Source organism: Pinus tabuliformis, chromosome 4_2, assembly GCF_031772625.1.
Source record: "Pinus tabuliformis cultivar Carrire ecotype Pingquan chromosome 4_2, CPIR1, whole genome shotgun sequence".
Classification (NCBI taxonomy): domain Eukaryota; kingdom Viridiplantae; phylum Streptophyta; class Pinopsida; order Pinales; family Pinaceae; genus Pinus; species Pinus tabuliformis.
In genome coordinates, this window is record NC_142304.1 from 379,774,207 (window position 1) to 379,790,316 (window position 16,110).

The window sequence follows — 16,110 nt, forward strand, 5'->3', positions numbered from 1 at the left end:
GCTTTGCCAAAAGGGATGTTCTTGGTCTTCAGAGAGCAGCTTGCACTGTTTGAGATGACCCTTTCGAATAAGGGTCCTGACTGATCAAGAACACTGAGCAGTGCTCTTCCCCCTAGTTGAGCTCCCAAGGTGAGGAATGGAGCTAATGGGCTCCTGGGGATGAGAGACCTTTGACCGATAGGGTGTAGAGACCTGGGATCTCCCCTAGTCAGAGTATGCCCCAGTTAGCATCTTGCCCACTCTATGGGATAACCTCCCCATCTGGCCAATGGGATGAGGGACTTGGGATAGAGTGTGATCCCTACCCCTTGCAGTAGGTGGATCTCGCCCAAGTTGGTGGATGCAAGTGTTCTACCATCTGACTCTTTAGGGTTAAGATGGATGATCAGGGACAATAGGGTAGAGTGTGATCCTTACCTCTAGTAAGTTGATCTCACCTATTGTCAGGGACTTTGGGATAGAGTGTGATCCCTACACTTTGGGGTAGGTTTGATCTTGCCCATTGTCTTTAGTTCCGGGTGGTAGTTATGGCTCCCCGATGATGATGGAGTCAGGGTGGTAGCTGGAGCTCCCCTACAGCGATTCTTCTTCTTTAGATTCGAAAGTGTTCAGCATGAGATGAGCAAAGACAAGCAGAGATGAGCAAGGATGCACAAGATACTTATGATGATCACATGATGCAGTTGGAATTTCTCCCTAGCTGAGAGGGAGTGTTAACTTGGCAGCTTAGTGACAAATTCCAACCATTGCATTAAATTCCTCTTTCTAAGAGGACCAAAATTGACTTTTGAAGTACTTTATTTGGACAAGGAAAAATATAATGATGGAAAACCCACATTGGCACATTTGTTCAAGTCGGCCTAGACGCAAAATGAATATCCCTCCAATGCATATAAATACAAGTCAAGTACTCCTCATTTGGCATCACATCACACAACACATTCTTCTATGTTACCGGATCCGTCAAGCCTGATGGCTGGATCCGCGGATCCCCGGATCAGAAACAGATTCGGATCCGGATCCGTAGAGATCCGTCCGTCTTCTCTCCGTGTGTAAATATATTGTATGTCGGAAAAAATTTCTCTCGGTGGGTAGAAAACTGTAATTCAGCGCAAAATTTTTAAACAGAAATATCAACGCAAGTGAATTTCGAATGTTCAGAAATGGATTAAAAATCCCTCTGCGAAAATAAACTGAGTTGTTGGACGTCATAAAATTTATTATTTTTACATTGAAATGTATTATTTTTAATACAATATATTATAAACTTTAATTCAAGTGAATGACGCTAATGATAAGAACGAGCGGATATGAAGTCCAAGAGGGATTTCTATGTTGACTGTATTATAAACTTTAATACAAAAATATATTATAAACTTTATATTATTTAATACAAATATATATTATAAACTTTAATACAAATATATATTTTAAACTTTAATACAAAGATATATTATAAACTTTATATTATTTAATACAAATACATATTATAAACTTTAATATATTATAAACTTTAATACATGTGACGTCAAGATTATAATCTACTTGTATTTATTTAGAAGATATTTTATTTAAAGTTTAAAAAGTAAGTTTATATTTTAATAAATTTTCAAGTTTAAAAATAGTTTTTCTAAAATAAGTTTAATAATTTGCTTAATATAAATAATTATAACTAATAATTAATGTTTAAATATTTATAAATGATGCATTAATTATATTATGATTAACTTAATAATTATTTTTAAAGTATTATATTGAATTTATATATTTAAAAATTTCCATATGTTTTTTTATTTTTATATAAATTTAATTAATATTTATAAATGATACCTTAGGAATTACTTATATAATAATTATTTATTGTATATAAAAATTACATATTAAAAAATTATGTTTTTAATTTTATATTTATATAAATTTTAATTTTAAAAATTATAAAATATTTTATATTTGCTTGTACTTGCCGTTTCCGGATCCTGGCTTTTCAAAAAACTGGCGGATCCGTATCCGAATCCGGATCCGGATCCGTATCCGGATCCGTATTCTGGTAACTTAGACATTCTTCTCTCTCCTTCTTTGATTGGTTCGTACAGCTCAAGAATTGCAGGCTTCTCTCACACGAGCAAAGGAGAAAGAGGACGAAAATCACAACTGGCCGAAATCTGAAGCTGACTGCAACTTTGACCAGCATTGACTTTGCCTTTCTGAGGTGAATTTTGGTTTGATATTTTGGGCATCTTTCTGATTGGGCAGGCCACACTTTTGGGCACAAAAACCAAGGTGTTCTGCACACATTGACTTGGGCTGACCGCAGAGATTCTCTCTTTTGACCGAGTTTGACTGGATTTTTTATGACTGTTTTGGGCTGACTTTGACCAGCAATAGAGGCCAATTTTGACTGCTGTTGACCAAGCTCTTGAAGGGCTGTTTTGACCATTGACTGTTGACTGGTTAGGGCACACATTGCTGCTGTTGACTTGGACAGATTTGCACCAGAGTTGACTTCTGTTGACTCTCTCTCTCTCTTGTCTCTATTTTGGATAAATTGCTTGGCATATTGACTTGATTGGATATTGGATATTGGTTTTGGATATTGGCTAGTCAAAGCTTGACTTTGACTCTTGGATGATGTACTCTCTCTGCTGAACATTTGAAGACAATCTAATAAAAGAAGAATTGCAAAGGGTTTTCCCCCTTGTGGGGTTTTTCCCTGTCATTGACCAAATATTGTGTCTCTTGTCTCTTGGCTGTCTTTCATTGTGCACATTGTATAATTGTTCTATCTACTATTGCTCTATTGTTATTGGTTAATTGAAGAAGTGGAAATTGTAATTTGGATGCTATTGGAAATTGTTGAAGTGATAGTTGCAGCATAGAACAATTCTTGATGAAAAATTAACATTACCTTGTTTGGCTCCCAGCCTCTCACCTTGTATACCTTTACATTTCTATTATGGAGATCCAACTAGGGGTATTACACTTCCCAGGCTCTCTCAATCACATCAGAGATCTGATGCAATCATTCAGCTCTGAGAGATTTTAAGGATGGTCACAACTCCTAGACCATACCTCTTGGGTGATAAAAGGGCACAGAACCAAACCTTCTCCTCCTATATCAATAACTTCTTATTTTAAATTGGATCAATTCAAATAAATTCAATCAGATTCACTGAGCAGCCAACATTGAGGCAGATTGGGTCACTAAAAAGGCCATACCCTCTAGAGGCTCTGTTCCTTTCAATCTCACCCTCACTCATACAAATTCTCAAACATTCACTTCTGAAATAGATCACACATGGGACCAAACATCATCCCAGCAGAGCTACATTCATACATGTGGTTATCTCAACTTCAAGTGATAGAGTCCTTCCCAGGCTCCCTTGATCATAACACAGATTCTAATCCAATCACTGATCACTGAAAAATTTGAAGGATCGTCACAGCTCCAAGACCATACCTCTTGGGAAGGAAAAAAGGCATGGGTCCATATGTTCTCATCCTTTATCAATAGCTTCTCATTTCAAATGGGATCGGTTCTCCATCTACAGTTGAGTGTGGCTTTCAGATATGCACTCAGCCTCTAATTCTCTCCATTAGCACTCCAGTGTGGCCCCATTCTTTGGATCGGTTAATGAAAAAAATGTGGGACATCATTCAACAACTTTATCATATGTTGAGGGGTGAGTGGAGGGATGGCACGGTGATGAGAGACAAGCTGAATTTCATAAGATGGTTAATGTAGTCCACCAGGATCTCCCTTGTCAAGGTTGATAGTAAACTCTCCCTCTCAAGCATCAATCTAAGTCCTTGGACAGTTTTGGGTTCTCTGGTTTCTATATCTTAATAGTCAAGTAGTATTTCCATAGTTGTAGATACCCAGTAAATCTTGGCAGTTTTTTGTATTAAACACAGACTTGTTCATGTACCATCAACTTTGTTCCTCTGGCCCTTTAGTTTTGTTAATGGCTTACACTGCAACATGCATTTATAAGCAAGTAGCCTTGGTGTAATCACAAGATTGTGACCTGTTTTCTCTAATAAAACATATTTTTTTCTAGAAAAAATAATATATAGGTATTCTTTTTTCCATGCAAATTCTACTTCATAATGTGTGGAACCATATGTAGTCAAGCTTACTTGAGTCTGCTTTCTCAAATGTTCTGGTAGTAGGGGCCGCCTTTGCATGAAACAAAAAAACAAATTCCATCAACATACGTTCTTGATTTGTTTTCTACACAATGTATCATTAGCTTATGATTAAAATACTCTCAAAGTTCCATTTAGATTCCTTCAAGCAATAAGTAACTGGCAAATAAACCAAAAGTGGGATTCAGAAATAAAGTTTTGCACATAGTGAATCTATAACAAGACTTGTGAAAAGACACCATATTATAATACAATAGAAAAACCAATCTTACAGTTCAGAGACAAATGGTATGATGTATTTCTATGCATTGCTACTATGACAGGAAAAAGTCACAATTCATCAGTTGTTGCATTGCAATTGGATATTCTTCTTCCATAACATTAACATCATAACCCTTAAAATCATTTTTTTAACATAAAAGCTTATATTGTATTAAAAAAATGCTGCAGTTGTATTGTCCAGCAGTCTAATAAATCATCGATACATATTTTTTCAGAAGAAAGATTCAAACATTCTCCCATCGATAGGTTGGAAGAGGGAAATCCAATCCTAGACCTACCATCACTTAGTGTTACTAGTTCCTGAGTACAAGAGTAAATTATTACAAATTTCTTACATAAAATGATGCAAAAGCAAAACATATTAACTTTTACACAGAATCACAGATCTCCCTGCCACACCTACCCCCCCCCACCCCCCTCCCTCCCTCCCCAATTAAACATGAGGGGATCCAGGGTTTGTTGGGTACCCCATGAAATTTCTGAACGTGCTTATTTCTCTCTGCACTCTCTATTTGATTTCCAGCCCCTTGTTAAAGGAGGGGAAAATGTCATGACTCATCAGCTGTCACATCACAATTGAAAATTCCTCTTTCATAATATTAGCATCATAACCTTTAAAATCATATTAACAACTTGCAATGAATTCCCAAAAATGTTGCTCCATAATGAAACGTCAACTTCTTATTATAAATGGTAAGTAATGCAGGGAGTGATCACTTAAGGCACCATATCAGCAGGCTATTCAAAGAAAACATACAAGTTATATGGAACAAAAACTATAAATTACAAATTACAGAGAGAAGTGGTATTTATTTCACACAATTTTTTTGTCATTCTCAAACACTCATTATTGCAGTTGTGACAAAAGTTCAAAACAGAGACCCTTGGTAGAATTAAATAAAATTCTTCTCAAACTATATGATAAAGGAGTTAACCACTTTATTCTCAAATTATGTATCCAGTTGATGCTTCATCATTTGAAAATTAAAATATTAAGAAACATAGGTTGACCATTAAGCCAGATAAGACATAATTGACTTTAGCTGTTTGACTCAATACAAGCGACAGATTCAGAGAAAAAAAGATAAAGGTTCATTGTTGAGGTTAAATTTGGATACCGTTTTCACAGAATGTTTTCCTAAAAAAATTCATGTCAGAGAACTTTATCCTGAAGAATGTCAAATAAAAGAGCACTGAATGATGAGTTAAACAATTCCAGGAATATTTACTAAGTTCTTTGGTTGTGCTTACATAGTCTCTCTCTTAAATGTACATTAAAACTTAACAGTAATAACATGTCCATAGTGTGCATGTACACAGCTCTCTCCTTGGAACTTAACCTAGCAACCTGCCATCTAGGATTTTTAATGAGTAGAATCGTATCCAGAGGAGGAGGATTATTGACTGATTATATTTTAATACATATAAATACACCAACACACATACCCTTAACGGAATCCCTGGTAAGTCGAGCTCCTTAATAAAGAGACCATAGTTACCAAGATCAAAATTAGAAGATCTACAAATCTAGAGTGTTGGTAAAATAATTTCAGATGCAAGAATGCATTCAAGTTTAGTTGTGGGCAAAGGTTTTCTTCCACCGAGTGCATGAGTGGTTATAAACTTATAATAGCCCAATTTTCCTAGCCCACAATTAGAACCAGGGATTCTCTAGAGAAGCAAATGTCCATTAGAAATAAAAATTCAAAAAAAATGATAAAAGAAATCTAATGCACAACCTAAATCCTATAAATGGTCCCACAAGGGAACTTTCAAGTTTGACCTCCAAAGTGACAACTCAACAAAACACAAAACGATTTCTGAAATTCTAATTAGTTGAAATCAAGTGGCTAACCGCTAAAATTTTAGGCTTTGGTATTTGTTGTCCACTGATGACAAGACTAAAGGATAAGAAGATATTTTTTTCTTGAATTTTTGAATCCAGTCAAATCAGCAAGCTTCTTTTGGTGTCTTGGTTTTCTTTTTAAATATTGGTTTCAAATATGCCATCCTTACCAGAAAATATTGCCCCTCAAGTACACCATCAACCAAGATTTTCAAAATGTGAGTCCAAACCCTTGAGAGGCAGGAACCTTGCAGACATCCAATACGTGCACCTTTGACAATAGGACATACTTACAACTAAATAGATGTAATACCAGCCCTAAGAAATTGAACTCATGGATGAGAGTTGAATGCCAAAAAGTCAATTCCTGGTTAAAATGTTGTGTATAGTGATAAATAGGAAAGGTGAACCTAGGTTCGTATCACTCTGAAACTGGGCTTACTCAAATACCTTTTGTTCTCTGAAACAAAATTTTTGCATTACCTTACAATGTCGCTTAAAAACTGGAAAGATTGTCTCGTCTGCAACCATAACTTCCGCATGCTTTCTTATTAATGTAACCCACTGCAAAGATCATACAAAATAAGACGAACACAAGTGTTCAGTCAATCTATGATCTATTTTTCATAGACTTGATCTAATCCAAATATCAACTAATCCAAAAGAACCCAAAAACAACTCACTAACCTGTGATCCTTTCCGCCATTTATCCTTTCGAATGGTTGGAGCCATTTTTGGGTTGTACCAACTAGTTTTTAGGTCTTTAAAGCTATTCATGAATTTAAATAATAGTTAAAATACATCAAATCTTTGCAATTTTTCTGACAACAATCGAAATCAACTGATTCTCCCATTGACACCATCCCCTGAGGTTTCTAACAATAGTATTAGAAGATAACAGTATCAAACCAAAACAACAAAATGCAATCTCCTATTAATGAAAATAGTCTAAATAATAAAGATTATTGACCTAGATAATACAATATAGATAGAGAATGGCACCCACATATGCACATTCATGCACTTCAAATGTTATGCTCTCTCACCTGTCTACAAAAATCTTTGGAGATGACATTACATACTCATATGTATAGCTGAAGTTGTACAAAGGTACACAACTGCAAGAAAATTTGAAAACAGGACATTAGAATAAATAATATTAAACCAACCACATTAAGAATACAAAATTACATCCCACTTCTCTAAAAACAAAACTTCTTTGGCACATAAGACATTGAAACACAACTAAAGTTGTCAACTCATGCATCTACTCTAACCCTCAATAAACCATGCTCTCTTCTGGCTTCAATATTCTCCATCACCCCCCTTTGATTGACCAAATTTACTTATTCATTATCAGATGTCAATCTGCAAGAAAATAACCTCAAAATTCCACAATTAACAACTTGTCCCTCAAAATTTGACACTCCTTGTCACCATCCATATTCTACTCTATTTCTGGTTTAACTATTGTGGGCTTCCTTCACCATTGTTGTCAACTGTAAGTTATAGACTTGGTTGCTTAAAGTTGTACATTGCAGTCTTGATCACCATCAAGTTACAATCAAATGCCCTATTCTCAACCACCACCCCTCACCAATATTCTTAGAAGTTTTAATCATTAAATCATTAAGAAACAATCATCTTTAAAAACTTGAAAGAATACATAAGCACGATCAACTCTTTTTCTTTCTTGAAAATACATTTTATTTTACATTATTCAACATTAGAGAGCACTCAGCACACAAAGTTATGCACATCATTAGGACATGCTGCTTAAATACTTAATTGATGACGACTTAGAAAATGACAAAAAGAGAAGCTTATTTTTTTTAATCATTTACTGAAGTCTGTGTTGGCAATACTGTTTATTTGTTGTCCAGATCAATAACATAATGTTGTGAGTCCTAGCATATTAGGTCACATGAATGTAAACCACTTGAAAATCAAAGAATATATATTAAGGAAAACATGAGGAGAACTTTTACAAGTGCCATTTAGAGAAGCCATATGTTATGAGAACAGAAAATGGAATGCTCACACGTGTGAGAATGGTGGTAGATGAGAAGTGACAGATGGCATTCCTTAAGAAAGTTAGGTCAGTCCTAATAATAGAATGTGTAAAAGAATGCAATCAAGCAGCCAAATTTAGAACACGTAGTATTCAAATTTCAAAACATAGGCCTTAATGTACTATAAATTTATGCCATGTGGCCCAATGTAAGAACTCTATTTATTCTATGGGCTGTCATTGAGTTTCATGAGTATAATTTGCTTTTAATGTTAGTCTTACTCTTCACAATTGGTATCAAAACACACAAACGCTTCAGAAAAATTGCTCCTTGAATTGAACAATTTAGATCATTTTAAAAATCAATTTGTGGTTGGCATAGCACCGTTAGATTTTACCTTGATCACTCAGACAAGGCTACCCCAGTTCCTGTGCAGTCATAATGAGGGCACAGCAGATCAGAGTGATTGCCCAACACTAGTCTTCTTGTGTTAATTTTAGACAACAATGGTATGTTCTATGTGTAAGACCAATTTTACTTCAATTTCTTTATTAGCCCAATATCAATATCCAGTTTAGCAATCACATCAACGTGATAGTAAAATGCAGATAGAACATAAACCTAAACAGTTGGAAGACAAGCCAAGACAAGAGGACACAAGATGTGGCACCAGCCAGGGACAAACCCCAATGTGGGGAAACCCTTGTTCAATTCTTCTTATAGTCTTCAATAATTCACCAGAGAGAGATAGTACAATTTACAAATCTGATAATTTATAACAGCAGCAAAAGAGCCTTAACCAGAAAAGTCAACACTGGTCAACAGGGCAGTTTTAACCCTCAACAACTCGGTCAACTTCAGTCATCTTTGGCCTCCAAACAGCAAGATGAAACAGCCCCCAAAACAGTCCGAAATCAGCCCAGTCAAAGTCTGGTCAAACAGTCAACCTGCAGTCAGCCCTAACCACAGTCAACGCTGGTCAAACAGTCAATGGTTTGCCTCAATTTCTGTGCCCAGAAATGTGGCCTGCCCAATCAGAGATAACCCTCACAAAACCGCAGTCAAACAGGTCAACGTTTGGTCAACGCAGCCCAAAACAGCAATCTGGAAATTCAGTCAAACCTGGTCAACATCCAAAACAGAAATTTTCTCTTCCTTTCCTTCGCACGTGTGGAAAAAGAGACTGCCCAGAAATCCATACCCAATCAATGAGGAGAGAGAGATGTGTGAAGATGAGTGTGTCCAAATGAGGATGAGGCATCATGTATTTATAGCAAACGTTGAGGATGAAGAGACGTGACTGTTGGGCTTCTGAGCCTACATGAGTTTGTTCGCTGAACTTGACAATTTGTCAATAATCAAAATAAATTCATAACTTCATTTGTACATGTCAGAATCGGATGATCTCTAGATCAATCCTACACCTCTCGGAGAGAGGAACCCAAGAAAAATATCAGCTGTCATAAATAAGATGACCCATGTGGAGTTTGGCCCTAGTTGCCAATTTTAACACTCCCTCTCAACTGGGGAGAACTCCACCTTCTAATCCATCTGCCAATCTATACGATCTCTCTCATCAATACACTGCTCTACGCCGCTGAACTATGAAGAAGAAGAAGTGATCGAGAAAGTATCATACCATTCTCCACTGACCCGAAATCAGTTCCGATCAAAAGAGAGTGTCTCATACCACTCTCACTGACCCGAAGTCAATTCCAATCAAAAGAGAGTGTCTCATACCACTCTCACTGACCCGAAGTCAGTTCCAATTGATCCAAGATCAATATCGGACATCCTAGCATAGGGAGTATGATAGTACACGATGCGTCCATCAGTAGTACTATGGTCCCCATCCTCATTTCCCTACTCATTGGCCAGATGAGAGGTACTTCCCATGAATCCCAAACTGCAAGGGTAGGATGTCTCGACAGGAGAAGGATGAACCACTCATCCTACTTACATGTCGCCAAGGGCTATCGCAGGGGAAGGCTGAACCACTCACCCTGTACACAGCAAACAACTAGGGGAAGGCTGAACCACTCACCCTATGGTTGCTCATCGCTCCACGAAGTACCCCATGCCCCCCTGAGCTCCCAGAGCTCAATGTCCATCTCATACAAGACCCTCATAAGAGGGTCTCTCTAGGACTCCAAGTCGTTCTCGAAAGGCCAAGAATATGACCTTCCCCAAGAGCTTTGTGAAAATATCAGCGACCTACTCATCAATCCCAATGTGATGGAGCTTTATTGCTCCTCGTTGTAACATATCCCAGATAAAGTGGTACCTGATATCTATATGCTTGGAGCGATCATGAAACACGGGATTCTCTAATAATCGGATCCCACTCTGGTTGTTGCAGAGGATCACAGTGGTATCCAACACATGTCCAAACAGCTCACTGAAGAGCTTCCTCAACCAAACAGCTTCACAGGAGGCCATACTAGCAGTGATGCATTCGGCCTCGGTGGTGCTCAAGGCAACCGATTTCTACTTCCTACTCATCCACGATATCAAAGCAGAACCCAAAGAAAAACAGCATCCAGAAGTGCTCTTGTGATCCACCACACTGCCATCCCAATTAGCATCAGAATAACCATGCAACCTCACATTTCCAGCAATGTATCTCAGTCCATGAGTGATTGTGCCCCAAAGATATCTCAGAAGATTCTTGGCAGCAATCCAATCTATATGATGAGGCTCAACCACGTATTGGCTCAATGTGTTAATTGCAAAACATATGTCCGGACGAGAGTTCACTAAGAACATCAGTGCTCCTATGAGTTGACAATACTCAGAAGCATTTCCTAATTTAGGTCCAACAGCACTACCACATAACTTCTTAAAGTTAAGTTCCATCGAGGTAGTCACAGGCTTGCAGTCCACCATCCCAAATCTTTCCAATATCTTCACAACATATTTTCCTTGAGAGAGGAAAATTTCACCTGGCTTTTGCCAGACCTCCAACCCTAGGAAATAGTGCATCGGTCCTAGGTCCTTCATCTCAAATTCAGAAGCCAACTCCCTCTTACATTTGTGAATGAGAGGGTCTGCACCTATCAAAAAGAGGTCATCCACATAAAGTACCAGAATGAGAGGTTTATTAATTTCAACCTTAAAGTAAAGATTCAGATCGGCCTCACTTCTAGTGAATCCTAGCTTCATCAGATAGCTATCGATCCTTTCATACCAAGCCCGAGGTGCTTGCTTCAACCCATAGAGAGCTTTCTTCAACCTACATACATGAGATTCCTAATCATGAACCTCAAACCCCTCGGGTTGTTCCACATAGACTTCCTCTTTGATTGAACCATGCAATAACATGGCCTTGACATCCATCTGATGTAGATTCCATCCTTGCAAGGCAGCAAGGGGGCTATGATCGAGCGAATGGTGGTGTATCGGGAAATAGGTGCAAATATCTCATCATAATCTACACCTTCCTTTTGAGAAAAACCTTGAGCAACAAAGCGAGCCTTGAACTTTTCTGCACTTCTATCAGCGCCATGCTTGAATTTGTAGAGCCACTTAGAAGTGACAACCGATTTGTCATGGGGTCTAGGGACCACACCCCAGACATCATTCTTCATAATTGACACGTATTCTTCATTCATAGCATCCTTCCATACTTGTTTCACGACTTCTTCAAATGATGAAGGCTCATTTTGAATGATATTGCTCATGGCGGTCAAATATCCTTGTTACCTGTTCGACTTCTTGCTTTCACGGAAAGTCCCCCTTGGTGCAATGTGCCTCTCAGCATCTTCAAGAGTCTCCCTAAGCCATGAGGTCTCCTTTTGGAGGAGGAGGGCTCATGAGGAGGATCAATAGGATCCATAAGTTCATCAACATCAGGCATCGTTTCGTCCTCTTTTTCACCCTGATTTCCGGTGTCAGCTTCTTTGTCCTTCCTTAGGATAAGAAGGTTGTTGATCTTCTTGAGGGCCATATCTTCGTCAAAGGTGACGCCATGACTTATCTCAACTTCCTTTTGACCGGCCACATAAATTCTATATCCCTTGGAATTTTCACTATAGCCCACAAAGATTCCTTTCTTCCCAAATCCACCCAATTTGTTTCTTTTCTCTTTCGGCACATGAAAATATACGGGGCTTCGAAAAATTCTAAAATGAGAGACATCAATTTTCTTACCAATGAACATTTCTTCAGGAGTCTTGGAGTCCAATGCTTGATGAAGGCATCAATTTTGAACATACACAATGGTATTTGCAGCTTCATCCCATAGAAACTTCGGTAGGCATTGATCACAAAGCATGGCACGAACAGCTTCTACAATAGAGTGATTCCTTCTTTCAACCACACCATTCTGCTCGAGAGTGTATGGCGTTGTAATCTCCCTCTTAATGTCAGCTTCTCTGCAATAATCTTGGAATTCATTGGATTCATACTTGGCCCCATTATCAGTCCTCAATATCTTGATTTTCTTCTCGAATTGGTTTTTGATCAAGGCTTTGAAGTGTCAAAACCAGGTGAACACTTCATCCTTCTTCAAGAAGTAGATCCAGGCTTTGCGAGAATAATCATCCACAAAGGTGAGATAATATAAGTATCCTCCCAAGGAGTTTACGGGCATCATACCAAATATGTCAGAGTGGATCAATTGCAATATGTCTGTGGTCTCGCTATTACTTGAGGGGAATGGTCCCCTTGTAAGTTTTCCTTCGACACATCCCGGACATACACCTTCATGCTCTACTTTGAACTCAAGCATACCTGTCACCATTTGTCTCACATCGAGTAGGGCCTTATAATGAAGATGGGTGAACCTCTGGTGCCATAGAGATGTGTTGCAAGACATGGCTCCCAATGGACTTCCTCCAACTTGATACAAAGTGTTAATCCTGAACCCAAGAGTAAAAGCATCTTTAAAATTTCTTTTCCAAACATGTATCTTTTCATCGATAAAAGCCACCTTTAATCCTTTATCTTCCATTGTCGAAATGGACACCAGGTTCTTCTTGAGATCGGGTACATATAGTACTTCTTGCAAATGAATAGTGTTACCTTGATTCAATTGAAGAGTAACATTCCCTACTCCCTTCACGGGATAGGTGGCATCGTCTCCAAGGATGATCTCTAAGTTTGTCTAATTTTCATACCTGGAGTTCCTTGATTTCTTGGAGGGTCGACCATTTCCTTGATGTCCCGCATTCCTTTTTCCTTTGCCATTGGACCTGCCATTCCTTTGGATCGTTGTTGTTTTAGTTGCCCCTGGAGTTGTTATGATAGTCATCATCTCGAGGAGTATCCCTTCTATTAGGACACTCCCTTGCATAGTGGCCAAACTTATTGCAAACAAAGCATCTTCCCTTCCTTCCATTTTTGAATCTCGATCTTCATTAACTTTGCTTCTTTGAACCTGCATTGTTCTTCCTCTTGGCATGAGCGGAGAATGCAGTGGGGTTGCTTCTATTAGAAGGCATTTCTTGCTCCACCATTCTTGTTTCTTCTTGAATGCATCTTGACATCAATTCTTCAAACCTTGGAATTCAATCATTGTTGAGTATAGTGGTTCTAGATACATACCACTCAGGTGGGAATCCTCCAAGGGTGGTGAGAGTAAGTTCCCTATCAGGAATGACTTCTCCAATCGAAAGTAGATCATTCTTGATCTCAGTAATCCTCAAGAAATAGGATTGAATGTCCTCGTCCTTGCCCTTCTTAATATCCTTCAACTTATTCTTGAGAAATAGAATTTGATTAGCATTGCTAACCTTGAACATGCCAACCAACCTATCGTAGATCTCCTTGGAGGTCTTCAATTTGGAGATATAGGCCACCAGATGCTTGTCAATGGAATCCCTAAACTGGGTACTGGCTCATTGTCGAAGTCCCCTGGAACAAGCAATGATAACGAGGAATGATGCCATTTGATGCTGGGGGGAATGTAGGAACGAGAGATAACCCTAGCCTCCAAGATCGAAAGAAAGGAACTCTGAATAGATCTTTGGCTGCTCCTATGGAACTGGGAGGTAATTTGACAAGTCGGGGGCACCCTGTTCTGTAATTGTCTAGAGATGGTCCCTCTAGTGCTCTAAGGACCTATGAACTAATGTGTGGTTCAGCATCACCGAACTCGTCTCATGGTATCCGTTGATCGCCTGGGGGAGGTTGAGAAAAGACCCAAGATCTCACTCGAGATCTGGTGCACCTTTAACCTCTACCCGTTGCATATGGTTCTAATTTGATGGGTCATAATAGGAAAGTATGAGGTGATCATCTTGGATGTCCCAAAGTGGGGCATGGTGTGCAAAAACTGAGATCTATAGCTAAAATTCTCCCTAATAAAGAGAGTTAAGCATCAATGTCCCTGGTACCTAAAGAATATAGAGAGGAAGCCTCTTGAGTCACAATATAGGCAATGATAGCATCCTTTGATCTCAAAGAGGGGGCACTTAAAAATGAGGTGTGTCTCTATCTCCAGCTCTTACAGGTGGCACATTTCGTAGATCCTATCCAACCATGGTATATGGTGGTTTGTCTCTATCATAGTTTAAAAACCAAAACCGGGTTTTGAACCAACCACCTATCTAACTGGGATAAACCGGATTCTATGAAACAAATTTGAAAAAAATACATAAAATAAATTAATAATTAATTTTAATGAAAAAAATATTTTTTAGATTTCAAACCATTAGAGACAAAATATGCAGAAATTGTTCATCCATATACCATGTAAGGGTGAATATATCAATATAGGGAGTCTCTCGAATCCCAATAGAGGCAGTGATAGCATCCTTTGATCTCATATAGGGGGCACTTAAAAATGAGGTGTGTCTCTATCTTCGACTCCTACAAGTGGCACATTTCGCATATCCTATCCAACCATGGTATATGGTGGTCTGTCTCTATCATAGTTTCAAAAACTGAAACTGAGTTTTGAACCAACCTACCTATCTCGCTGGGTTTCGAACCAGATTCAATGAATCAAATTTGAAAAAATACATAAAATAATTATTTTTTAATGGAAAAAAAATATTTTTAAGATTTCAAACCATGATTCCAAACCATTAGAGACCAAATATGCAAAATTTCTCTTTTATATACCATGTAAGGGTGAATATATCAAAATGGCACAGATTGCAATACATATCAACAACAAAATACATAATCAATGAGGCTCTAAGTGGCCTCTAGAGTCCAAAAACAATGCTACAAGTTATTGGGCCACTGGCCTACTACAAATCACTGATCAACATGATCACTCATCAAACTCATCATTGATTCACCACTACTAGAAATGGCATCATCAACAAGAGCTGTATAAACATCATCCAGCTCAAAGTCTTCAGACTTGGATACCTCAACCTTATAATATGATAGAAATTGAAAAAGCTTAACATGTCTAATCAATGAGTTTGGTTTGAGTGAAGGGTTGATCTCCTCAACCTTATTATATAGTATAAAAAGCCTAGTAGGTCTAACCAATTATTTTGCTTTTGAGTGAAGGGTACATTTTTGTTAAGGACACGGTAGAGGAGTTCAACAATCAATACCACCAACATCAATGAAGTTCAACAATCAATACCACCAACATCAAGGTACATAAAAGGCTTCATGCTCTTGATCAAATGCCAATCCCATACTCACACACACATGGCAAAATCAAATGGAAACATTGCAATCCCCCAAAACCTGAAAACTGTTAAGTCTGTTGGCTTTTGAGAGAGATCTAAAATTCTAGTTTCTCCATATGAAATCTAATGAGGTTGGAACCACTCTCAAACATCTTGAAACAATTAATGGTAATGTTAAAAATTTAAGTAAACTTTTACTTTAAGAATTTAACATTATCATTAATTCCCA

General features: G+C 38.0%; 1 protein-coding gene across 1 annotated transcript in view; it reads right to left on the reverse strand.

Moving 5' to 3' along the window:
* Positions 1-16,110, reverse strand: part of LOC149169519 (glycosyltransferase BC10-like) — a 118,492-nt gene that overhangs the window by 65,762 nt on the left and 36,620 nt on the right. Inside the window, exons 4-7 of the mRNA XM_089428721.1 lie at positions 7,321-7,392; positions 6,962-7,043; positions 6,758-6,838; positions 4,138-4,179 (exon numbers count right to left, since the gene is read on the reverse strand). Coding sequence (XP_089284847.1) covers positions 4,138-4,179; positions 6,758-6,838; positions 6,962-7,043; positions 7,321-7,392 — 277 coding nt within the window. The remainder of the gene's footprint in view (positions 1-4,137; positions 4,180-6,757; positions 6,839-6,961; positions 7,044-7,320; positions 7,393-16,110) is intronic.